Source organism: Mandrillus leucophaeus, unplaced genomic scaffold, assembly GCF_000951045.1.
Source record: "Mandrillus leucophaeus isolate KB7577 unplaced genomic scaffold, Mleu.le_1.0 Scaffold11, whole genome shotgun sequence".
Lineage (NCBI taxonomy): Eukaryota > Metazoa > Chordata > Mammalia > Primates > Cercopithecidae > Mandrillus > Mandrillus leucophaeus.
The window spans coordinates 3,978,565-4,004,896 of record NW_012099209.1 but is presented as its reverse complement, the minus strand read 5'-3'; the positions used below and the strand labels follow the sequence as shown (position 1 = coordinate 4,004,896).

The window sequence follows — 26,332 nt, the reverse complement described above, 5'->3', positions numbered from 1 at the left end:
CTACTTGTGACACATGTTCTGTAGTCTGTTAACAATGTGGAGACCGGGGTGGGGTTTGCAGGACTGATCTTTGCAACTTCTCTGTGAATCTAAGACTATTCTAAAATTAAAAGTTAATTGTAAAAATAGGTTTTTCTGTTCAAAGTGCAAGAGTCCCATGGATTTTAACGTAACCACGTACAAAAAGCTCAATGACGAGGTTTCAGAGTCTAAGGGCCAACTCACCGGTAGCGACTCGCCACTCTGGATTTTGGTTTCTCATTACAGGAGGAAATGCACAATGATCCGAAAAGCCTATGGAAACACCCCTCCACTCTCTAACCTCTTCTCCATGCTAGTTATGTTTTCTTCACCATGCTTCAAACCCTCACAACGAATGCAAGAGGATGGACACAGACACAGCCACGGGAACCTAGCAGCTGCCTTCTTAGTAAGCTGAGTGTTAAAGAGATTTGCAAAATACATTTTTAATAAAAAGTTATTTATGTTAATATGTCACAGGTCTATTATAGTCATCTTTAAATGAGTTAATAAATAGGTTTTTTTCTTTTTTTTTTTTTTTTGAGACAGGGTCTCAACTCAGGTTGTTCAGCCTGGAGTATAGTGGTGCCATCTCAGCTGACTGCAGCCTCTGCCTCCCAGGCCCAGGTGATTCTCCCACCTTAGCCTCCCGAATAGCTGGGACTACAAGTGTGCACCATCACTCTCTGCAATTTTTTTGGATTTTTAGTAGAGACAGTTTTGCTATGTTGCCCAGGCTGAAATTTTTTTTCTTTATTCTGAGACAGAGTCTTGCTCTGTCGCCCAGGCTGGAGTGCAGTGGCGCGATCTGGCGTGATCTCAGCTCACTGCAACCTCTGTCTCCTGGGTTCAAGTGATGCTTGCGCCTCAGCTTCCCGAGTAGCTGGGATTACAGAAGTGCGCCACCACAGTCAGCTACTTTCTGTATTTTTTTGTAGCAACGGGGTTTTGCCATTGTTGCTCAGGCTGGTCTCGAACTCCTGGCCTCATGTGATCTGCCCACCTTGGCCTCCTAAAGTGCTGGGATTACAGGTGTGAGTCACTGCGCCTGGCCAAAATTTTCAAATTTTCTAACACAGTAAATGTCAACAGACATATCCCACAAAACCAACCTCTGTCTGGGGCCCAGAGGTGGAAAAGGGGAGATGCCAGTGCTTCGGGAAAAGGATTTCCCTTCTCTGGCAGCCCCAACAGTAGTGCAGAGGCTGGGATCCTGGGTCCTGTCCTGCTGATATATCATGGCCCATGTAACTTTTGGGTCCTGTCCTGCTGATATATCATGGCCCATGTAACTTTCTTTTTGCTGCCAAAGTTGTATTTTGAAAAGTGAGAAGTACTAAACATTTAATAGGATTCACCCCACAGATATTTAATCATCAGCCAACAAAATTTGGTCACCTTAAGGTTCTGACGGCCTTATGTGGCAACTGTACAGCCTCTATGTTTACCTAAGTCACAGAAAGCAGGCGTCGCCCTATGGCTATGGAGCAAACACAGGAACATGGCTGGCCAGGTCACCCAGGACCTCAGTGTGAGGACACTATCCTGAATCTTGTGCCCCACTGCCCCTAGACTGCTCGTCTCCGGGACTAGGAATCTCCTTCCTTCTCTAGCAAGTGGGCCGCCTCTCTCCCATCTGAGTGCCTGAGAGATCCTGGGCTCCACCCAGGCTCAGAGTATCAACTCTCCCTTCTCCAGAAGGGGGTCCTGAACCCAAGGCCCAGTCCCAACTCTATGTTCTACCCTTCCTGCACCCATCAATCTATCCCAGCCCACCTTTCCGGCCTCTGCTCCTATCACCGTGTACCTTCAGACTCTGACCCCTGTGCCCAGTGCACCGTGATTTCTGGGTCGCAGTCCCCGAGAGAGTGCCCTCAGACCATTCTTCCCATACTGCCTGCAGATACGCCAAGTCTCCTGGAGGCCTGGACTGATGGCTCTCTTTAGAATGCTCTTTGTACGAAAGCTATCAGGGCCCTGCCTTGAGGAATTCTGCGTGGCATCAAGTCTCAGCCCTATGAACCCCCAAAGCTTTTCAATTTGATTACATCACAACAATTTTAAAGATATAAGCTCTAAAAATCTGCAGTCCTATGGCATGGGTCCAAAGGGGGCACATGGCAACATCCGGTATGTCTCCCATCTTTCCATCCATCAGATGTCCCCTCCCTCGTCTCCCACCCTCCAGGGAAAACGGTGGCATCCGCCCGAGCCTCAGTCACAGGGAACTCAGCGTTTCCAAAGACAGCTGATTCAGCCTGGCTTCAGGCGTTACCCTGCCTTCCTCTCTTGAGGGTTCTTCCCATCAGCACTGTGACTTTACACTATGGTGGAGCCTCAATTCACAGAGGAGACCAGAGGCATTCACAAAGTGGGGACAGACTGTCCCAGGCCACACAGAGATTCAGTACCTGGACGATCCAAGCTCTCAGACACCCATGTTCTTTTTGTCTACCACCAGCTGCCCCCTCAGGCTCACAAATTATAATTCACATGCTCATCTTGAGAGAGAGAAGGAAAACCTCAAAAAGATCTCTCTGGCCGGGCGCAGTGGCTCAAGCCTGTAATCCCAGCACTTTGGGAGGCCGAGACGGGCGGATCACGAGGTCAGGAGATCGAGACCATCCTGGCTAACATGGTTAAACCCCGTCTCTACTAAAAATACAAAAACTTAGCCGGGCGAGGTGGCAGGCGCCTGTAGTCCCAGCTACTCGGGAGGCTGAGGCAGGAGAATGGTGTGAACCCGGGAGGCGGAGCTTGCAGTGAGCTGAGATCCGGCCACTGCACTCCAGCCTGGGCGACAGAGCGAGACTCCGTCTCAAAAAAAAAAAAAAAAAAAAAAAAAAAAAAAAAAGATCTCTCTAACCAGGTAGCCTTTTCTTTTCTTCCAGGGGCACATTCTGCTATAAGCGGGAAAACACCACCCCCCCCTGGGTGTGATGTCTGCCTGTCCCACCCGGGATCACACATGCCCCTGTAGGTTCTCAGGTATCCATTCCTCTGTTTCTACTTGTTCTGCACAGAGACCCCCAAGGCCCGGCGCCCACTGCCCTTCCCTCCACTCCTTCACCAGGTTAGGGGACCATGAGGGACAGGACTGGCTCTCAGCCTAAGGAGCACTGAGAAGCCGCCCCATAGCCTCCAGGTTGGTTTCAGTGCAACTGCTCGCAGCATGGCAGGGAAACTGGCTGCAGACTGAAAAGCAACAAAGCTAAACCCAGTTTCAGTGGGCACAGTGGAGTGCTGGTCAGACACCCTCCCTGTCTTGTCCCTGTGGATGGGACATTCAAATAACCCGCTACAGCAGCTGGGGCATCAGTTACAGGAAGAGCAGCCTGTCAGTAAGTGACAAATAGGACAACAGCAGGAATACATGCTGGGAGGAGATATCAGAAGCCGCAGCAGCAAAACAGAAAGCAAGTCATTTAAAAAGAAGGAAGAGGTCTGCTTAATCTGCAAATCTGCTCAACTTACAGATGTGTGAGAGGAGTTCGGACAGAGCAGGTCAAGCATTTACTGGTGATTACCTCAATGTCCATATACAGTGTGGCCTCTGGTTTTCTGTCAGAGCCACCAAAGGATAATATCCCCAGAGAGCCTGCACTGTCCAACAGAGAAGCCCCATTTCAAAGTCAGGGATCCCGAGGTCCCCTCCATGACCAGAGGAGGGCGTCTAAAGGCAACAAAGAGCTGGCAACACCTTGGAGAAGCCGGAAGTTCAGGAAGACCAGGAGCGATGCTCTTTTACCTGGCACCAGGCTGCCTCATGCTACGGCCCTCATGTGAGCTGAGGACTTGGGGAGTTAGAAACGGTGCAGTCTATTATCCTGGTGCCCCTAAATAATCTAACGATCCTTAGAAGTACAGGTGGACCCCTCACATTTCAGCGATTTCTGGGATTAGATGAGAGTTCCAGATAAAGGGAAATGGGACGAGGAACCTGCAGGAAAGGGGTGACATAAAGAACAAGGAGGAGACACACGGTGGCCACTGAGGTTTGGAGGGGCAGCAGCTAAGGCAGGGAAGGGAGCACACAGATTCCCAAGGGAACATACCTCTCAGTTCCCAAGAGCTAAGAAATGCCCGTAGGCTGTGGATTTCTAGTCAGAGCTGGTGAAGGCGCTCCCTGAGGCCACCCAGCCTCTCCTGGAAGTTGCCCAGCAGCAGACAGAGAATTAGCAAGTGAAAGGCAGCAGCCAGCCCTCAACAGGTGCTGGGGAGGGGCTAGAGCAGCGGAGGAGGGGGCTCCAGAAAGCCGCCCACAGAGTAACCCACCCTGGAGCCCCTTGTCTGGATCCTGACTCTGGGACAGGCCGGTGGTCACACGAAGGGAAAAAGGCTTCTTGCTGCGGGACTTCCAGAGCTCTGGCACCCCGATGAGGGATTTAGGGGTTCAATCCCTGCCAAGAGGGCTGCAGGAGGCAGTCAGTGTGAGGCCCACAAACCATGGCCCTGGGCTGTGAGAACCCAGCCCTTTCCTGAGCCCTCACGTCAACAGCTGTGCCACATTAGTCCATCGTCCATCTCATTCAAGGACGTGCATTCCTGCAGACAGCCGGCCGGCGGCGGGCCGGGCGCAGCTGCGGGGAGGCATAGTCCTGAGAGCAGGGGGTGGAAGCTCAGCTCTGCACATCGCTGTGAAGACATCCCCTCCACCCGTACACAGGCAGCCAACACAATGATGATAGGGGTTCTGTGGCACCAGTGACTGTCCAAGCATCCACTATGTGACTGACTAGCACAAGGGGCAGTGGGATCTTCTGCCTGGCCTCGTGCTTCCCTCAGAGGGGCAAGGGTGACGGGCTTAAGACACAGCCACACATGTATGCCAGAGTCTGGACCCTGACCTCTCTGTAGACCCAGTGGCTAAAACTATAAAGACTGAGAACAAGTGAAGATGGTGTGCTGGACTGCCACGCCTGTGAGTGTGAAGAGCACAGACCGTTTTGGGGGAAAAGCCTAGTCATTTCTTTAAAACGACTAACCACACACACAATCTGTAACCCTGCAGTTCAACCCAAGTGTTTACCAAGAGAAATGCTGACCCGTGCCTACAAAGAGACATCTGCAGGGACCCGCACAGCAGCGGGTGCTCACACCAGCCCCAAATTGGAGGCTGCACAGATGTCTACTGACAGATGAGAAGTGCCCTGTGCACACCACTCAGAGGCACACCAATACACACCAGAGGCAAATCCCAAAACACTCAGAAGAAAGCCAGACCCCAAAGAGCACTGACTCTGTGAGTGCATCCCCAGAAAACCGGAAAAGAGGCGAGACCAGTCTCATCAGGGGAAGCACCAAAACAGGAAGGGCTGGGGGTGCGTGAGGGCCCCTCTGGAGTGGGATGGTAAGGTTTCTGGGCAGTGATACAGTTTGTGACCTAAATCAGGGTTTTACTCACAGGTGCACGTGTGAGTCAGAACTCACTGACTCGGGCACACCAGGGGAGTCCCATGCTCATGTGGCCGGGGGAGGGGAAGCAATTCTGGTGTTGACTTCACCCTCCTCTCCCTTTCCTGTATAAAAAGTATCTGCCCAAACAGCAAGGACTCTATCCATGATCCTCAGAGTCATCTTGGAGAAATTAGGCAACCAATGCACACTTTTGCAGCTGGCCCCATTTTGGCACAGAACAAAACAAAGCTGTCCACACTCCCACGTTCTGGACAACTGGGTGGCTGGATGTATAGGAGGAAGCACTATCACATTACTTTCTGATTTGTTTTTTGTTTTTGCTTTTGGAAGGCCTGATGTGTTAAGTTTTTTTTTGTTTTTTTTTTTTGAGATGGAGTCTTGCTCTGTCGCCCAGGCTGGAGTGCAGTAGCGTGATTTAGGCTCACTGCAAGCTCCGCCTTCCGAGTTCTCGCCATTCTCCTGCCTCAGCCTCCCATGTAGCTGGGACTACAGGGGCTCGCCACTATGCCCAGTTAATTTTTGTGTGTGTGTTTTAAGTAGAGACAGGGTTTCACTGTGTTAGCCAGGATGGTCTCGATCTCCTGACCTCATGATCTGCCCGCCTCAGCCTCCCAAAGTGCTGGGATTACAGGCGTGAGTCACCGCACCCAGCCTAACATGCATTTTAATGATGGGCATGCATGCTCACCGTGGTGGGCGGCCTGACCTGCCTTCACATCAAATGATCAGCCAGTGCATTCTCTGGGCAGGGAAGTGACACCGATGCGCCACCCCACCGCCCCCTTGGTGACTGCCAAATTCTAAAAAGAAAGACGACAGCAATGATTCTAATTGTCATCAACGACACCAGTGTCAACAACTGCGACTGGCTTTGCAGGCCTAGTAAACAGACTGTATTTCCAGTGCGTTTTACGGTCACTGGCCACAAGTGCTTGACCAGGGAGCTGAAGGCCAAAAAAAACTAAAGCCAAGATCAGATCTAACAGCACAGATGCTACTTTGAGCCCCAAAGTGGCCAAGGAACACACATCCCAGACTGTCCTGTCCACATCATGGGCCAGGCCTTTGGTACAAGTGCTGCCTCCTCCCACAGCAGACTCATGGTACAAGAGGAGGTGGGGAGCGAAGAGGAAGACACAAGAGCTGCCTGAACGCCACATGCCACTAACAGGAGGGCACTTGCCAGACATCCACCTAGGCTGTGTTGAAGTCTGCCCAATCCATGGACCACGGAAGCCACAGCCCAGTCTCCTCCCAGGTGAAATAAGGAAATGGAGACGGTGAGCCACACCGCCAATGGCAAGTCCTTCTTTCCAAGACCTCTGTACTTTCCTTCACGACATGGTCTTCCAAAAAATAGTTGCAAAAATCAGATCCTGTCTTGATTACCTCTCCACCACTCCAGCACAGTACCTGACACACAGCAGGTCTCATCCTGGACCACTGACAATCCAGAAAGAGTTGACACCTCAGAAAAGTCCCACATAAACACATCCTCAGTGAGGTGTGGCCATTCACAGAGTTCTCATTCCCTCACCCCATGCAGGCCCGAGTTACCTTTCAGTTGCAGGACCCCTGGAGAAGAGCCGCACTTTTACCGAGCAACATGCTCTTCCATCCAAAAAAAAAAAAAAAATCAAGGCCAGGTGCAGTGGCTCACACCTGTAATCCCAGCACTTTGGGAGGCTGAGGCGGGCAGATCACCTGAGGTCAGGAGTTTGAGACCAGCCTGGACTACATGGTGAAACCCTGTCTCTACTAAAAATACAAAAATTAGCCAGGCATGCTGGCAGGTGCCTGTAATCCCAGCCACTCGAGAGGCTGAGGCAGGAGAAACGCTTGAACCTGAGAGGCAGAGGTTACAGTGAGGTGAGACCACGCCACTGCACTCCACTCTGGGCAACAAGAATGAAACTCCATCTCAAAAAAAGAAAAAGAAAAGAAAACAAATCAAGCTATTTACGTCTGGGTGTGGCCAGTTATTTCTGAAGATCAATCATTTGACAGAAAGAGATTCTCCTCTATAGCAAAGCGCAGGACTGGATCTGCTACTTATCACAGAAACAAAACAAGCAGAACCAGCCAGGTGCCGTGGCTCACCTATAATCCCAGCACTTTGGGAGGCTGAGGCAGGAGGATCACTTGAGATCAGGAGTTCAGGACCAGTCTGGGGAACATAATAAACCCCATCTCTACAGAAAAAAATTTTTTAAAAAGAACAACAATAAAAAAAAAACCCATCCAGGTGTGGTAGCATGCATCTATGGTCCCAGCTACTTGGGTGGCTTGAGCTGAGGAGTTCAAGACTGCAGTGATCTATGACCGCACCACTGCACTCCTGTCTGGCCAACGGCGCAAGACTAACTCCAAAAAACAGAGAACCAAAAGCAGTTTCCTCTGCCTGCCAGCTCCAGCCTCATCTGACAGTCTGGACTCAGCATGGGGGCAGCACATGCCCATGACCTTTGGATTGGCCTCACAAAACCAACAGACTCACAACTTCTACCTCTGAGGGTTTTGTTTTTCTGCGTGCACATTTATGGATGCCAGAACAGAAACCAAACTATTTTAACCTTCATTTAATTATTTATTTTTAACATCCATATTGAGGTATACTTTACATACCGCAAAATTCAGCCACCGTAAGAGTACAATTCAATGATTTCAGTAAATTCGTGCAATCATCACCACAATACAATTTTAAAACATTTCCATCTTCCCAAAATGTGCCCATGTGGTGTTAATCATTGCTACCACCCACCCCCAGCCCTGTCCTAGTCAACCACTGGTCACTTTCCATCTCTCAAATAAATTTGTTTTTTGGGGGGACATGCCCTGTAAGTGAAATTATACAACGAGTAGTTCCTGGGTCTGCTGTTTCCCCTTAGCGTGGTAAGTCTGAGATTCAGCCATGTTATGGCACACACGAGTAGTTTATTTCTTATAAAGCTGAACAGTAATCTGGTGTATAGAGGTAGCAGGTTTGTTTTATCCATGGGACACTGGGTTGCTTCCATGTTTTTTGTTTTTTGGGGGGGGGGATGGAGTCCTGTTCTGTTGCCAGGCTGGAGTGCAGCGGCACGATCTCGGCAGCGCAATGCAAGCTCCGCCTCCCAGGTTCAAGCAATTCTCCTGCCTCAGCCTCCCATGTAGCTGGGACTACAGGTGCACACCACCACACCCGGCTAATTTCTGTATTTTTAGTAAAGATGGGGTTTCACCATGTTGGCCAGGCTGGTCTCAAACTCTTGACCTCAGGTGATCTGCCTGCCTCAGTCTCCCAACATGCTGGGATTACAGGCATGAGCCACTGCGCCTGGCCCTGCTTCCACTTTTCGACCAGTATGAATCATGCTGCTGCAGATGTACCTGTCTGTGTGGGCACATTTTCATTTCTCTTGGATAAACTGCTAAGTCATATGGTAAGTTTACATCTAACTCTGTAAGAAACTATCTGGGCTATTTTACATTCCTACTAGCAATGTATGAGGAATTCCAGTTTCTACACATCCTTGTCAACACTTGTTACTTCCTTTTTTTTTTTTTTTTTTAAAACAGCTATACTAGAGCCTTGTTTTATGGTCCAGTGTATGATCAATGGAGAACGTTCACCCACATTTGAGAGGATGTATTCTGCATTCACCAGGTACTCTATATATGTCAGTCAGGCTAAGTGAGTTAATAATGTTCTTCAAGTCCTCCATACCTTGCCGATTTTGTCTAGATGTTCTACCAATTATCGACAGTGGGATATTGAAATCTCTTAACTGTAACTGATTAATTTCCATCAATCCTATCAAGTTTATGTTTCAGGTATTTTGGGGCTCTGCTGACTGTTATGTCTTCCTGAAATATTATATGAAATGTCGCAGCTGGGCATGGTGGCTCTTGCCTATAATCCCAGGAATTTGGGAGGCTGAGGCAGGCAGATCACGAGGTCAGGAGTTTGAGATCAGCCTGGCCAACATGGTGAAACCCTGTCTCTACTAAAAATACAAAAAATTAGCCGGGCGTTGTGGCGGGCACCTGTAGTCCCAGCTACTCAAGAGGCTAAGGCGGGAGAATCACTGAAACCCAGGAGGCGGAGGATGCAGTGAGCTGAGATCGTGCCACCGTACTCTAGCCTGGGTGACAGTGAGACTCTGTCTCAACAACAACAACAAAAAAAAGGTTGCAGTTTGGCTCTAGTAATATTGTTTGTCTTAAAGTGTCTTTTATCTCTTATTAATACACTTACTCCAGCTCTCAAACTGTCACTTATGGTATCTCTTTTCCCATTCTTTTGCATTATTCCTTATTCCTTGAATCTAAGGGGTGTCACTCATAAACAACATATAATTAAGCTGAATCTTCTTTTTTATTTTTGAGACAGAGTCTCACTCTGTCGCCCAGGCTGGAGTACAGTGGCATGATCTCAGTTCACTGCAACCTCCGCTTCGTGGGTTCAAGTGAGTCTCCTGCCTCAGACTCCCAACCAAATAGCTGGGACTACAAGTGCATACCACCATGCCCGGCTAATTTTTGTATTTTTAGTAGAGACAGGGTTTCACCATATTGGCCAGGCTGCTATCAAACTCCTGACCTTGTGACCTGCCCACTTTGGCCTCCCAAAGTGCTGGCATTACAGGTGTGAGCCACTGCGCCTGGCCTTAATCTTGCTTCTTTACACTATCTGAGTCTTTGCCTTTTGATTGGGGTATTTAGATCCTTTACAGTTACTGCATTATTGACATGGCTGGATTGACATTTGCCATTTTGCTGTTTTCCACGTGTCCTCTTTTTTGTTTATTTCTCAGTGAATAAAGAAACTAACTTTCATGTTAAATATTTTTTAGTGTACAACTTTAATTCTTCTGATGATCTGTCTTTTTAAAAACTATATTTTAAAGATATTTTGTTCATAGCTGCTCTAGGCATTACAGCAAGCATCTTAACCACAATCTATGTAAGATTGATGCTAACTTGATTCCAGTAAGATACAGAAATTTTGCTCCGATATTGCTCCATTTCATTCCCCATCTTTTGTACTAATATCACATATATTTTATCTGTGGATATTATAAACCCAACAGATCATTCTAAGCCTTTGGTTGGCTTCCAGACTGCAGAACTAGCTAAGTCTTTCCAGTTAACCCATGCATTTACCATTTCCAGTGTCCTTTATTTCTTCTCATAGACTCAAGTTGCCAATGTGTCATTTCCTTTCACGCTGAAGGACTGGCAGGTCTACCAGCAATAGATTCCTTCCGTCTTGCTTACCTGACAATGTCTTTTTTTCTTTCATTTTTGAAGGACCGTTTTTACTGGCTATAGAATTTTGGGTTGGCAGTTTTCTTCTTTGGATACTTTTAACATCATTCAATTCCTTGTTTCCACTGTCTCAAGTCAGAAGTCAGCTGTTCATCTTATTAATGCTTCCCAGACGTGCTGAGCTGTTTTTCTCATTACTTTCAAGATTTTCTTTTTTTTCTTTGGCTTTCTACACTTTGACTATGATGTATCTAGGTCAAGATCTCCTTGTACTTACGCTATTTAGGGTTTGTTGGGCTTCCTGGATGAGGTTATCCTCAAGTATGTTTTTGTCCATTATTTCTTCAAATAGTTTTTCTATCTTACCCCAATCTTGGGCTAAAACAGAGCCGCTGTCCATCTTCACCTGCCTCTCCGCAAGACCACAGGCAGGGTTGTTACCACTCTAAAATGAACAGTCTTCCCCCTTTTCGCCCATACAGAGAAGCTGTTGGTCCTCACAGCTGACAGTGACTGGACAGAACCTCTTTACCAAACAGATGGGAGAGGGCATGGGAATAGCTCCAGGACAAATGCCATAGAGTCTCACTGTTCTCACCTGAAGTTCAGCAGTTATAGGCATAAATACTTCTCAGATTGTTGTATGCTCCTGCTCAATTTTTCCAGAATGCTGAGATTGTTTCATTTTGCTTTTGTCAATTCTGCCAATCTCTCAACACAACCAGAAGCTGCCCTCCACCCTCAATTTATGTGGAATATAAAATACCCACACAAGTTGGGAAACTAAGATAGAAAAACTGCTGAGTTAAAGAGAGACAGGGAGGGGATAAAAAGAGGGAGAGAGAAAGCTGATTCTACCACTGTATCTGCCTCTGCATGCTCCAAATCATCCCACCATAGTAATATGTATACTACACACACACATGCACACATATATATTTTTTGATGACTCCAATTCACCAGCCACTAAAGAAAAAGGAAATTCTCTCTCCTATAAGCCATTAGAAACTGCCTGTAGCTTCCAATATGCCCAAATTGGGTCATAAGACGGTAATAAGATAGCATGAAAGAAAAAAACGGTAGTTTTGAAAAACACCCAAATAGAAACCCTATAAACAGAATACTATACAGCAGTGAAAATGGATTAACTACTGGTATGCTCAACAATATGGGTAAATCTCACAATGTTGAGTGAAAGCAGGAAGATAAAAGGTACACAATATATAATCCCACTTATTTAAAGTACCAAACAAGAAAATCTAACTGGCATTGTCAAGAACGTGATTACCCTTGGAGGACAGTGACAGCAAGCGAGCATGAGGGGGCTTCAGAAGTGCTAATAACATTTTTTTTTTTTTTTTTTTTTTTTGAGATGGAGTCTCACTCTGTCCCCAGGCTGGAGTGCAGTGGCGTGATCTCAGCTCACTGCAAGCTCCGCCTCCCAGGTTCACACCATTCTCCTGCCTCAGCCTCCCAAGTAACTGGGACTACAGGTACCTGCCACCAGGCTCGGCTAATTTTTTTGTATTTTTAGTAGAGACAGGGTTTCACCAAGTTAGCCAGGATGGTCTCGATCTCCTGACCTCGTGATCTACCTGCCTCGGCCTTTCAAAGCGCTGGGATTACAGGCATGGGCCACTGCACCCAGCCTCGTTTCTTTCTTTCTTTCTTTCTTTTTTTAAGTGAGAGGGAGTCTCACTCTGTCGCCCAGGCTGGAGTGCAGTGGTACAATCTTGGCTCACTGCAACCTCTGTCTCCCGGGTTCAAGCGATTCTCATGCCTCAGCTTCCCGAGTAGCTGGAATTACAAGGGCAGTCCCCTATGCCTAGCTAATTTTTGTATTTTTAGTACAGAAGGCATTTTGCTATGTTGGCCAGGCTGGTCTTGAACTCCTGTCCTCAAGCAATCTGCCTACTTCAGCCTCCCAAAGTGCTGAGATTATAGGCATGAGCCACTGTGCCCGGCCTATAACATTTTGTTCCTTGATTAGGGTTATGAGGTTGCGTTCAGTTTGTCAAAGTGTATCTAGTGGCTCACATGTGCACTTTTCATTACATATGCTATACTTCAATTGAGAAGTTAAACAACGAAAATTAAATTCTATTGGCATAACAGTTTAAAATTGGCATGTCAGTCTTATAAGACACTGAATCTGAAGCCAAAGAGCTTCAGCTGACTTAAACTGTGGATTGATACAGCTGTGCCCTATGAAGGACTGAAAACCAACCTGGGAATTGAGAAAACCACCACACTGTGCACTAAAGGGAGGCTCCCAAGGGGTGCTCCAAGCTGGACACTCCCAAGAAGAATCCAAAGACTTCTTTAATACCTTCATTTGAAGGTATTAGAAGAAATCAGAGCCATGTGCTCCAGAATGGATTAGTTTTAGAATGGCTCTGGGCTGGACATGATGCTGTGATTATGTCAAAACTCCCATCTGTACTTTTCCAAAGAACGACACAAAACAGTGTGAGAACTTGGGGAGACACTAGGCATACACGTGACATCTCTTTTTGAGTAAAGCTAAAGACTGAAGGGAAGCTGTCACCAACAGAGTCAGTCGCCTTCCTCACTAGACACCAAACAAGGAGGCTGATTCTTGGTACACGTTACCTGGCATACAATCAACCTGCAAGGCAGAGATGATTGCTCATCTTACAAATGAAGAAACACAGGCTAAGATCTCTGCTCAGGATCAGGCAGTGTGAGTGATATGACCCCAACTCTGCCTGCTGGCCTGTGAGCTGGGTTCTTTGCTCATTCCCACACTGCTTCACAAATGCCCTGGGTGTCTCAGTGCTCCAGGACGGCCCTGACACCAGCACCACCAGCACCTGCGTTCATCTCTGTCCCCTGCTCCCTTCCTTTACTGTCATAAGGAAAGCAACACAATCAACTGCAGGAAACAATGCTGCATCTTCTCAGTTTGGAAGGCAATGACCCAGTGAGGAAAGACACCAAGAGGCCCAGGGTAGCCCCCGGCTTTGACAACAGAAAATATCTGGGTTTGGGCCTGAACTCTGAGTTTCTTTTTTTTGAGATGGAGTCTCGCTGCGTCGCCCAGGCTGGAGTGCAGTGGCGTGATCTCAGCTCACTGCAAGCTCTGCCTCCTGGGTTCACGCCATTCTCTTGCCTCAGCCTCCTGAGTAGCTGGGACTACAAGTGTACAAGTGCCTGCCACCATGCCCAGCTGATTTCTTGTATTTTGTTTAGTAGAGACGGGGTTTCATCATGTTAGTCAGGATTGTCTCTATCTTCTGACCTTGTGATCCACCTGCCTTGGCCCCACAAAGTGCTGGGATTACAGGTGTGAGCCACCGCACCTGGCCAACTCTGAGTTTCTTTCTTTTCTTTTTTTTTTTTTGAGACAGACTCTTGCTCTGTGGCCCAGGCTGGAGTGCAGTGGCGCGATCTGGGCTCACTGCAAGCTCCGCCTCCCAGGTTCACGCCATTCTGCCTCAGTCTCTCGAGTAGCTGGGACTACAGGCGCCCGCCACCACCACGCCCGGCTAATTTTTTGTATTTTTAGTACAGACAAGGTTTCACCATGTTAGCCAGGATGGTCTCAACCTCCTGACCTCGTGATCCACCCGCCTGAGCCTCCCAAAGTGCTGGAATTACAGGCGTAAGCCACCGTGCCCAGCCAACTCTGAGTTTCTTTAACACTTAACCTCTCCCTCACAATCCACTGGCCTACCCTGCAGGGGAACATGGTGATTACAGGAGAAAATGCATGCCAGGAGCCCAGGAATGCATGAGGAACCCCATGCACATGGACTGCAGATTCCCATGAACATGGACTCCTCCTCTTCCTGCCCTGACTCCACACCAGCCCCTCACTGCTCACCCCTGCTGAGCTGTCATGGACTGGTCTCCGGCTGAAAACATAGTCAGAGAAAGGGAAAGGAGACTTGGACCTATAGTTTTATTTCTGGAACTTTAGAAGAGGACCTTGGTTTTAGAATGGGGACTGTAGACAGCAGAGTCAGACAGAAAAGCCCTCTTTGGACAGCAGGACCACAAAGTGTGTTTCCTCACACTAGGAGCCTTTGTCAACAGGACCGGGCTTGGGTTTTCCCATTTATCTTCCCATTTTAAACGCTGTGAACACCGGATGATCTCTGAAGTCCTCAGGATCCCAACAGTTTGGGTTCCAAAAACGAATCTGACATAAGACTGGAGGCTGGGGTCTCCCTGTGGAGTTGGTTGACACGGAAAGGTGAGGAGCCACCAGCTGTCCCTTACGAATAGGCATGGAGAGACAGACCCTCCACAGGGAGAAGACTCTAGTGGGTGGTGAGAGAGAGAGAGCAATGGGCCACAGAGGAGTCTGTCACAGGGCCAGCCGGGGAGCTGTGGCCACACCACAGCCCTCAGCGGGTGTCTGGGCGTGAACATTCTGCAGAGCTCCAAGGAGGGTGATGCAAGAGCAGGTGCTGGGTCTGAATTTCTCTTTACAGAGAGAAAGGAAGGTTTTGAAGTCAAGAAATGGGTGGTAGATTGGGTCTTATTTTTATTTCAAGTTTTTACCTTAAGAGACTCACAAAAGATGAATATGAGGAAAGTCACTCTAGAAGTAATCAGTGTTGACTAAGGACAAACCAACAGAGCAAGCTGAAGACCAGAAGCAAGTGAATGTGGAGTCAAATGAGCACCCCGTACCCGCTCTGAGGAGGGTGCCCTGGGCTGGGCTCCCGACTCTATCCCTAGCCAAGTGACCAAGGTAGGTGTAGTATCCCTGGCCCTCTGATCCCCAGATCTGAAAAGCAGGGAAGCATAACCAAATGAAAACCTCAAGTGTCCCTACAAATCAAAAGCACCGAGTTAGACAGACAGCAGGCGCATGGGTGGCAAAGGCCTACTGATGGCAGGGGAGCTGATGGAATGTGCCACTCCTCCTCCTGTGAGACCCACACCCTGTGTTACTTGCAGCTGGGACCTGGGGCCCTGGAATGGCCACAACAGCACAGCTGCCGGGGGGGTGATGCCCGAGCTGAGCCTACAGCCATCTCCACAACCCCGCCAAGCTATTACCAAGAGGCCTGGAGTGTGGCTGCCCCAATCTGGGCACACTGGGCCTGTCTCCAGGTTCCAGCCCCTCCCGCTGGCTCCTCCCACTCACCTGTGTGAGGTGCGCATGTCCACGGGTCCATCACCCACCAGCCCTTCGCCTCTGCCCATTGCCACAGCCGTGACCTCTGTTGCCCTCAGCAATCCTTGGGCTGGACCCGCTCCCGGCTCAGGTGTCACCCTCATGTCTCCGTCAGTGTTTAAATCTGAAGCCAACAATCCTCTCTCCATTTTTATTTTCTTGCTCTCCACATCGTCCTCTGTTGGGTCCCGTTCAAGCGCTCGTTTCTGACTCCGTGTTCGGCATGCTTCTTCGGTCATTCTGAACTTGTGAGGGAGGAGAAGACACAACATTTTAACTGGGTGCAACGAAGGTGCCACCTTCTTGGAAACTTTTCAGTGTTGCTTTCAGTGTTTTCCTCCCTATGGGAGGATGGTAAAAGAATGTACAACAAACGCAGGGCCCAGAAAAGCATCCCCAGGACATTTCATCACTGCCTTGAGGAAGGCGAGGCAGGATGGGGGTGTCCCCAGCCTCCACCGTGTGGCTGAACACTGGTAGAGCCAAGCTACACCCTGCCCGGTTGGGGGCGAGAGGCAGCAGGGAGCTGGACGGGAGCAGTGGAAGGCAGCTGCTTATCAGCAAGGAAAGGCTCAACAGCAAACAGAGGAAAAGTTGATCTAGATCTGAACTACCTGCCTTTGGGATTTCGAGCACCTGCAATGTCTGGAATCCAGGAGGGCAGTGACTGCACTGTTCCAGGAACAGGGTCAGGGCCTGGGTCTCGCCCTACACTGTGGTGACTCGAGTTAACCCCAGCTTCTCCCCTTCAGTGAAGGGAGGTCTCCTCACTCCCTGCTCACCTCTGGGGAGTGGGGACTAGGGGTCACATTTAACCCTTTGGTTGCCGGCAAGGTACACTTTGAGTAGGGTGAGGCCTGGCCCATCAACACGCCACCGCCCTGTACCTGCAGCACACACATATCTTGATTTAAAGAAGAAAGAAAAAGAAGAAAAAAACAGCTGAGTCAGTTTTTGATCCCATGACATCACTGGGGCTCCACATGACCCTTCCCAGGATTCAGTAGGAGAGACAAAGCACTTTCCAGAAAACCAGTCTGAGCCGGTTCCAGACAACAGGCTGAAGTGTTGTTAACCCTCACGGAGACAGGACGACAGCACAGCGATGTCTGTCTGCAGGGAGGCGGCTGGCATTCCATAGCAGGGGCTGGGACACTGGCACTCTTAAAGGGGCCGCTCCAATCCCTGGCCTCGACGCCCCAACAGGACAGGTCACAGGAATTGAGACAGGGAGAGTCAGGTTCTTAAAAAAGCATCCCAATGTTTACCAGGGAACAAAAGAGAAATTTAGCAGCTGAGCTCTAGTAGAATTCCCGAAGTGTCAGTTTTCCATGGGATGGTTGGCGCCCACTTGGACCCCACAGAGAGCCCTGATTCACACCTGTGGCATGCTTCATGCTGAAGCCCTCTGGTCCTATCTGTGTCCTCACAGGCAGGGCACTCATCTTGCCAGAGTCTTTGTTTCCTCACTGACAAACACCCTGGGGAGGCCTTCCCAGGTAGAGCCAGGCAGACCCAGTCTGGAGGCTGGGGACAGCACAAGGCAACACAGGGGTCCTGTCACCATCCATGGGACATGCTCCAGAGCTGACTCATCTGCAGCTTCCTTAAAGGAGCCGATTTCACAAATGAGCAATAGCACAAGGCCCTGCCCAAATGTGCCCCCTTATGCACTCAGACTGAAAGGAAAGAGACAGCTGCTTCATGCTCCTGGAGCCAGAGGGAAAGCAGGCCATCTACACGTGTGTCATGCCAGTGTGGTCCAGCCAGGGCACCCGGGCACCGGCTCAAAACACTGGGGTCTCCTCAAGGCCAGGAAACCACTAGTGTGCTTTGCACAAGCCCAGAGCAGCTCTGTGCTCCCTCCCTACCCCGTCTCTCTCTCACCACCACCCAGGTGCCATGGTTGACCCCTAACATGACCAGGCTGAGGCAGGGAGATCCGAAATCTCAAGGGCACAGGCTTTCAGACTCGCCCCCACCTGTCTCCAGCACCTCCGGCATCCCAGCCTACACCTACCACCTACCCCACACCAACTGTGCAGCCTCCGCTGCTCCCCGCCAGCCAGCCTGTACACCCCCGCCCCTGCTCCTGCTCAGCTGCCCCTCAGCTCCTCCATGGAATGGAGCCCAGGCAGACTATGGTTGAATGTGGAGGTCAAGGCCTCACTTCTCTGGGGGAGGTGAGGAATGCTACGGTGTCCCTCTCTCTCAAGTTCTATGGTCTCTGTCCTTCCTTCCTCCGATGTGCCTTGCCCACAAACCCCATCTGAACTGCTCACTCATTAACAGGTTGCCTGTCCCACCCCCTGTGAGACCGCAGATAAGTCACTGCCCTCAGAGTGTAGGTCCCCTCTTCTCCTTTCATTTTCCTCACTGTGGGAGGGGTGGGACATTTCTCCTTCAAGCACTGCCTTAGACAGCAGGTATGTGCACTTCCAGGCCCAGGGCAGGGAGGAGCCTGTCTAGGTGAGAGACTGAGGGGAGATCAGGACCTCGGACAAGTAGGGCCCCCACCCTATAGGTGAAGCTTCCCAGTCTGGCCTGATAACTACTGTTGGGGATGACGTCCCCAGGTGGACAGACAGAATGCACTTCCACCTCCAGGACATAGCACCCTTCCCTGTGACTCAAAGAAACCCACATGCTCCCCACTCTGCCCCTGTTCCAGCCAGGCGGGGCCCCTCCCAGCACAGCCTCCTGCCCTGTAAGCCCTGGGCTCAGTTCCATGAAGCCCATCTGAACTCAAGACCCTGAATGAGTTCTCACGGCTGCTCCGGCCCACATGGACAAGGTGGAACTGACAGCCATATCAGGGGGGCTGTGCCTGTAGAGCCTCACTTTGTGGTCACTGGCATAGGACCAGAGGCCACCCAAAGGTTCTGAGAGATGCAGGGCGGAGCAGGGCCTCAGATGCCCAGCAGGGCTGCTCCCTCCAGTCCCAGAGACTTCTCCTCTTGGGCCCCCCATTGTGATAGTGGGTCAGAGTCCTCAGCATAGGGCTGGCCGGTGTGTACTCAGGGTGCACAGCCGCTCACTATGAAGCCTAAGGCCTGGAACTCTGCCAATCCCAGGCCCAGCACTGACGGCTGGCCTCACAGTGCCCGCCTGCCCTGTGCCTGTGCCTCCCAGAGGCAGGCCACTGCGGGGCTGGGCCCTGCGGCACCCCTCCCCCACCTCAGGAAGGACAGGCACAGCTGGAGGGGGCGGGGCCAGCCCCGCGAGTACAGGGGGCTCCTTTGGCAGGAGGCTCCTCCACTGCCAAGACCAATGATGCAGAACCTGCTACTGGCCAATCCTCGGCCACCACAGGACACTTGCTCCTGGGGAGGGCAGGTGCCGGTAAGGAGTGGCTCCTCCCTCCTCGAAGCAAGTGAGACCAGTGCCCCCAGTACAACAGGGCTGGCAGCCACCACACAGACCCAGGAGCAAAGTTGTCAGGAAGAAGAAAGCGCGACAGATGACTCCTGCAAAGAGCAGCAGTGGGGGGTGCATTAGAACACTTCCTAAAAGTAGGTGAAGAGGCTAGGTCACCCTGACTGGCAAATGAGGATTCATTTCAAAATTCCCAGTGAGAGGGGAGAGTGAGGGGAAGGCAGCTCCGGTGGCAGAAGTTCCAGGGCAGGCCTGTGCGGGAGCCACCAGTGCACAGAGAGCATCCCCGTCCTGGAGGCCGAGATCCTCCGCCGGCTACTGCCCACACAGATGGATCCCAACAGCAGTGTGCCCATTTGAAAGAGGAGAGCACGGCCGGGCGCGGTGGCTCAAGCCTGCAATCCCAGCACTTTGGGAGGCCGAGACGGGCGGATCACGAGGTCAGGAGATCCAGACCATCCTGGCTAACATGGTGAAACCCCGTCTCTACTATACAATACAAAAAAATTACCCCGGCGAGGTGGCGGGCGCCTGTAGTCCCAGCTACTCGGGAGGCTGAGGCAGGAGAATGGCATGAACCCGGGAGGCGGAGCTTGCAGTGAGCTGAGATCCGGCCACTGCACTCCAGCCCGGGCGACAGAGCGAGACTCCGTCTCAAAAAAAAGAAAAAAGAGAGAGGAGAGCACTGAGGCTGCCAGGGCTGCCTGAGACACAAGGTTGAAAGTCAGCCTCACCCTCCGCCTCATTCTCTCCAAACACCCCAGGCCGGGCTGCAGGCCAGCACAGATGAGCAGCACCAGCAAGGCTGAGTGGGTATCAGTCTCCTCATCCCCACACACTGGGCTGGCAGGTGGTGGGGGCATAGCCCAGCTCCCCCTCAACTAGGGGCCAAAAGGGCAGGTTTCAGCCACACTAGAGACCCCACACAGACACAGCGCAGCTCTGACAGGGAGCACCTCCATGGGCTTTAGGGCAGATACAAATGCTGCTTTATTTTCGTAAAATGCCACCATCCAACTGGCCTGAGAGCCTCAGGCAGAAAACATGTTCTAGAACCATTCCAAAAGGCTGACTGATGCTGTGGGAGGAACCGGAACTCTTAAAAAGGACTCGGGGGACAACGAGAAGGCACCCAGCACACTTCTGGCACACCAGGCCAGTAAGCATCTCTTGATAATTAAAAGAAAAATTCAGTACATAGACACAAATCATAAAGCCAAACCCCTGAGGTCGCACTGCTAATACTAACTCTACCATAAAAATGCCATCTATGGCACCCATCACTAACATACCCATAGTAACACTCTTATTTCAGACAGGAAGAAAGTGAGGCTTCGCAGTAAGTGGGTTAAAGCACTGGCGGGAGCGGCAGGGCTGATGCTCTGAACAGTGGATTTAAGGCATCTTCCTGCCTCCTCACCCGACAGCAGCTCACCAAGCCTCCACTGCAGGCTGGGGACTCAGTGATGAACAAGACAGAGGGAACACCATCCGCCCCCCATGCTGGAAAAGGAGCGAAATGACAGAGGGTGTTGGTGACGGTGCTGTGGGGACACAAGGCAGAGCACGGGGCAGTCAGAGCACGCAGAGGGACGGGGGCTGGGCAAAACGGGCGGCTCCGGAAGTCAGCCCTGAAGGAGACAGGGCCTAAGCTGAGACGTGAACTGGGGGAAGCACTGGCCCAGACGGGAGGGGAGGAATCTGGCTTGCTCTAAAGGATCACCTGGCTGGAGGACCACGGGGCAGGGGAGCGGTTCCTATGGTACAGCTACACTGGGGAAAGGGACAGAGCAGAGTTCCAGGAGACACGGGCACTCCAGAGGGGGTTGCTTTCTTTCACTTGTTTTTGCCTGAGCAACTGGACCAGTGGGGCTGGCTTTATCTGAGATGGGGAGGAGCAGATTTGAGGAAAGAAGGTTGGGCTACAATTTGGATGTGCTGAGTGCAAGGCCCATGATGAGTCCCATGGAGATGTTGAGGAGCAGAGCCCTGAACCTGGGGGCAGCCATTGTCCTCAGGAGGCACAGGGCACCTTGGGGCACCTTCTATCAGGAAGGAAGAAGGGCCCATGAAGCAACCAGTGCTGAGTCAGACGACGACGACAGGGTCGAGGTGCTATCCTCGCTAGCTGTGAGCTGCGCCCAACACTCAAGATACAAGGGCCCTACAGGCACGCAGCTGCAGCAAGCCTGCGCCCAGGTGCCCACCTCCAGAGCGCCCCTGTGGCCCTGCCCTTCACAGAGATAGATGCACAGCACAGGTGGCCCTCTGCACCCAGAACCCCTGTCTACTCTCCTCCCGGCAACATAGCCTGATGAAGCTCCCAAAGCCACATCCTGGATCTGCACCCCCTTCAGTGGTTCCCCCACTTCCTAAGAGTCAAACCAAGGTACCTCGTTGTGGCCCAGAAGGATTTGTGGAGGAGGTAAGGAGAGAATAGGTGGGCCAAGTTTTGGCATTGGCAGCGCCTGCCTGACAAGCATACATCTTCCTATGCAGAACAGACACCTCCATCTGCTCAGAACTGTGGCCCGAGCCACTTCCTGACGCACATCTCTGAGTAACAGTGACTGGGACTCATTCCGGAAGGAAGACACACCAGAAACAGCAGCACTGGACTTCTCAACATCAAACTTTGTTAAGACCAAGTACAAAAGATACAACTTAACTTGGGAGACAGGTGTTCCAAGCAGTCAGCTTCTACAACTAGACACAGCAGGGAACAAAGACTTGGTCTCAGCTCCATCACACACCCGCTGGCTGGCCAGGGACCAGGGGAGAGGCCTGTCAATCAATCACAGGATCAAGGACACAAGATGGACACAGAAGCTTCAGTGGGCCGAGAGAGGACGCCACTGCCCCTTCTTCCACAGTATTTATCGAAGATGTCCACGCAGCTTAAATCACCTACCTTCTGTGCCACATGCTAGAGACTCTCAAATTCTAAAGTCAACCCAAACTTTTCTCTTTAAGAAACAAGGTCTGAGTCTCAGTTTCCCCATCCCTACTTCACAGCCAATACTATGTGAAGAAAAATGGAAAGAACTGTGAGAGAAAAGTTGCAGAATAGCATAGTACCATCTGCATGGTTTTTTTTAAAAAAGGTGTATACAGGGGAAAAAATGAAAGCAACTTCACTAAGATCAAAACTGAAAGGAACTGGACCAAAATCAGTAGTAGTAATCTCTGAAGAGTAGATTATTAAGAAACTTTCACTTACTATAGTAAACATTTCTGTATTGCTTGAATTCTTTCTGTTAACAGTGACTATGAATCAGTCCTGTACTCAAAGAAAGCAAGGATTAAAAAAGAAAACCAGATAAAACAACAGCCCCACCTGCTAAGGATAAGAATCAAAAGCACGAGTGTGAAGCCAGGCACAGTGGCACATGCCTGTAGTCCCAGCTGCTCAGGAGACCAAGGCAGGAGCATCACTTGAGCCTAGGTGTATGAGTCCAGCCTGGGCAACATAGTGACGCCTTGTTTCTTAAAGAAAAAAGGACAGAAAGAAACTAACAAAGAAAGACAGTACCGCATCCAGGCGAGGAGGAAGGAGGCTCCCCAGGGTGAGAAGCTCTGGAGAGACGGCGGAGGAGGCCAGCTCCTCCAACACTCCAACACACAGGACCAAGGACACAAGATGGACACAGAAGCTTCAGTGGGCCGGGAGAGGGTACCACTGCCCCTTCTTCCACAGTGTTTATTGAAGATGTTCACACAGCTTAAATCATCTATCTTCTGTGCCACGTGCTAGAGACTCTCAAAATCTAAACAGGCAACCTAAACCCCTCAGCTCACCCCCACAGCTCGCCTTCTACATGGGCCACAAGCCTCCCTGAGTGGCTACCACAGTGACCACCAGGCCACAGCGTACCTCACCAGGACTATGATGAGGGCCCTGGCAACAATCTCCGTGCCACTCAGGAGTTTCATTCTCTCCCCGCAACTCAATGTTGAGCTCTTTAATAGAATAAACTTTCTTCCCCCATTCATCTTCACTTTCAGTGTAGAGCAAAGAGTATAGGCTTGGTATGCACTGCTGAGTTACGCCTACGTTTCTGTAAATTAGCCTCATGAAGCATGTGATTCCCGGGGTTGCCCTACAGGGCAAAGAGGAGCAAACAAGTAAAGTGCTTTCATTAAAAACTCCAAGACATGGGGACTGAGATGGCGTCTCCCAGACTGAGGCCAGCGCAGGAAAAGGAATCAGGTGAGACGTTCCAGGCAGGGGAACCGCATGCGCCAAGCAGCTGAGCCAGGAGGGTCTCAAGGCAAGAAACAGAAAGCCGTGGTGAGTCCTGAACTAAAGGCTTTCTCAAAAGGAGAACAGATGTCTACTACTACTCACTGGTTGAAGCTGGGTTCATAACCCTTGGTGGCCTGAAAATAAAGACACACCAGAGATAGGCATCTTCTCTCTCACATGTTATCAGGATGGATCCCAGCCCAGCCAGCTGGCTAGGAGCCCCCTGAGCCTTCAAAGACCCCAGACTGAGAGATCGTCTCCCTGCTGTGGTCCTAGGACAAGACCAGCAGTGGGGAGGTGCACGCTGGCTGGAGCCAAGTGCTTCTCACTGAGAGCCTGCATGAGATGGAGACAGGCATGTGTCACCCCACAAGGTACAGGCAACTGAAGTCTGGCTGGGTGAAGGTCCAGGCTAGGTCTGAACTCAGGCCACCACACCTCTGTCTAGGTGGCCACTCTGATGAGTCTTCCACGGTATGCTACAAAGGGCCTTTTGTTATTCTTATCTTTTATTTTTTTGACAAGGAGTCTAGCTCTGTCGCCTAGGCTGGAGTGCAGTGGCATCATCTCGGCTCACTGCAAGCTCCGCCTCCCGGGTTCATGCCATTCTTCTGCCTCAGCCTCCCAGCAGCTGGGACTGCAGATGCCCGCCACCACGCCTGGCTAATTTTTTGTATTTTTTAGTAGAGACAGGGTTTCACCATGTTAGCCAGGATGATCTCGATCTCCTGACCTCGTGATCCGCCCGTCTCAGCCTCCCAAAGTGCTGGGATTACAGGCGTGAGTCACCGCGCCTGCCCTTGTTAATCATGTTTAAACTGCATTCACCTGGAGTGAAAGGCACAGGTGGGGCTCAAAGGAGAGCTGCATACATGTGAGGAGGAGGATGGAACAGCCATTCTCAGATGTCTCCAGGCAAGACTGAATCTAGACTTGCCCTGCCTGGGGCAATGGGAGGCCCCTGGGAAGAACCTGCAGCCAGAAGGTATGAGCCCTCAGAATATCCCAAACACTCACCAGATAACAGACTCTGTGACAGCAGGTACAACATCTTGTCCATGTCCCTGGGGTGGCCCCACTTCTGGAAGAGTGTCAGTCACAGAGTAGGTGTGCTGTATATACTGGGTGCGTGAACAGAGGTATCACAGATAGGAGTGCTCTGATTTGGGGGACTGGATCGGACACTTCAAACTCACTTTCAGCACGAGGATCCTCAGGGTCTGATCCAAATCTATTGCTCCTTTGTAATTAAAAGAAGCATGGGGATCTTCTAATTTTTAAAGGCAAAACACCTAACAATGATTGAGCATTTACCCCACAACCACCTGTAAGGTAAATACTCTCATCAGCCGCCTTTTTGCAGGTGGGGAAACCGAGGCACGAAAGTATCTGGTCAGCCATCAGAAGGCCCCATCAACGACTCAAAGTCAGACCTGAAGACTCCAAAGGACAAGGGGAACACTGCACCTGTGGCAATCTGGGCTTGACCTTGCCCTCTCACACCAAGGGGTCCAGATGAGATATTAAGTGATTACGACTTTATTGTCATGAATGACAGCGAACCTTCTGGTGTTTGCCTTTACCTTCAAAGTATGGTTAAGTTTTGCTGTAGCACAACAGAGGCAGCACTCCTAAAAACCACTGCAGCATGCAAACCCATGTGATAAAAACACAGGGCTTATGGACATAAGGGGGTTAGGGACACAGTACTTCAAAACTTCACCTATGACATACAATAGGAGCCCAAGCAATGACACATGTGGACATACGGGCAGCATAGCTGCATACACGCTCAGTGGCTGAGAAATACACAAACGTTGCATGTCTGACCCTCACCTCGGGGAAGACTTGCTGCTTGCTGTGGGCATGGGTGGGTTGCCATTTCTGCTGGAGGGAGGCTGTCTGACTCCAGAAAGGGATGGGGTGTGGCCTGCAAAGTGTGGGGACCTCGCGGGGGCTTGGTGCATGTCTGAGGTGTGGGCAGTTTTATTTCATGTACTCACAGGTGCTCTATTAAACTGGGAACAGTTTTCTAGATTCACCTAATGCAAGAGTTGGCAAACGTTTTCTTAAAATGCTACACAGTAAATAATTTTGGCTCTGCGGGCCATTTAGTCTCTGTCAGGAGTCCTCAGCTCTGTGGTTCTGACAGGACGGCTCTCCCTCGAGACCCTTGGAGGATTATTTCCAGGAACCCCTTGGATGCCAAAATTCCCAGATGCTCAATCCCAGATATACAATGGTGTAGTATTAGCATACAACCTATGTACATCCTTCCATATGCTTTAGTAAGTCACCTCTAGATTACTTATAATACTCCATAAAATGTAAATGCTATGTAAACAGCTGTTATACTATAGTTTTATTTGTATTATTTTATGTTGTACTGTTTTTTCCATTTTTTTTCTTCCAAAAAAATTTTTTTTTTAAGAGCCAGAGTCTTGCTCTGTCACCCAGGCTGGAGTGGAGTGGCGTGATCTCGGCTCACTGCAACCTCCGTCTCCCGGGTTCAAGCAATTCTCCTGCCTCAGCCTCCTGAGTAGCTGGGACTACAGGCACACGCCACCATGCCTGGCTAATATTTTGTATTTTAGTAGAGACGGGGTTTCACTGTGTTGCCCAGGCTGGTCTCAAACTCCTGAACCCAGGCAATCCACCCGCCTCGGCCTCCCAAAGTGCTAGGATTACAGTTGTGAGTTACCATGCCCGGCCCCCAAAAATAATTTCTTTAAGAGATGGGGTCCCACTGTGTTGCCCAGGCTGGTCTCAAGCTCCTGGACTCAAGAGATCCCCCTGCCTCAGCCTCCCAAGTAGCTACAATTACAAGCACATACCACCATGCCTGCTTACCCCAAATATTTTCAATCCAC

General features: G+C 50.4%; 1 protein-coding gene across 1 annotated transcript in view; it reads right to left on the bottom strand.

The window, feature by feature from the left end:
* The window catches only part of GATAD2A (GATA zinc finger domain containing 2A), a 53,585-nt gene extending 28,992 nt beyond the window's left edge, over positions 1–24,593 (bottom strand). Inside the window, exons 1-2 of the mRNA XM_011991306.1 lie at positions 24,480–24,593; positions 15,812–16,086 (exon numbers count right to left, since the gene is read on the bottom strand). Coding sequence (XP_011846696.1) covers positions 15,812–16,080 — 269 coding nt within the window. The 5' untranslated portion in view covers positions 16,081–16,086; positions 24,480–24,593. The remainder of the gene's footprint in view (positions 1–15,811; positions 16,087–24,479) is intronic.
* Between the last annotated feature and the right edge of the window lie 1,739 nt (positions 24,594–26,332).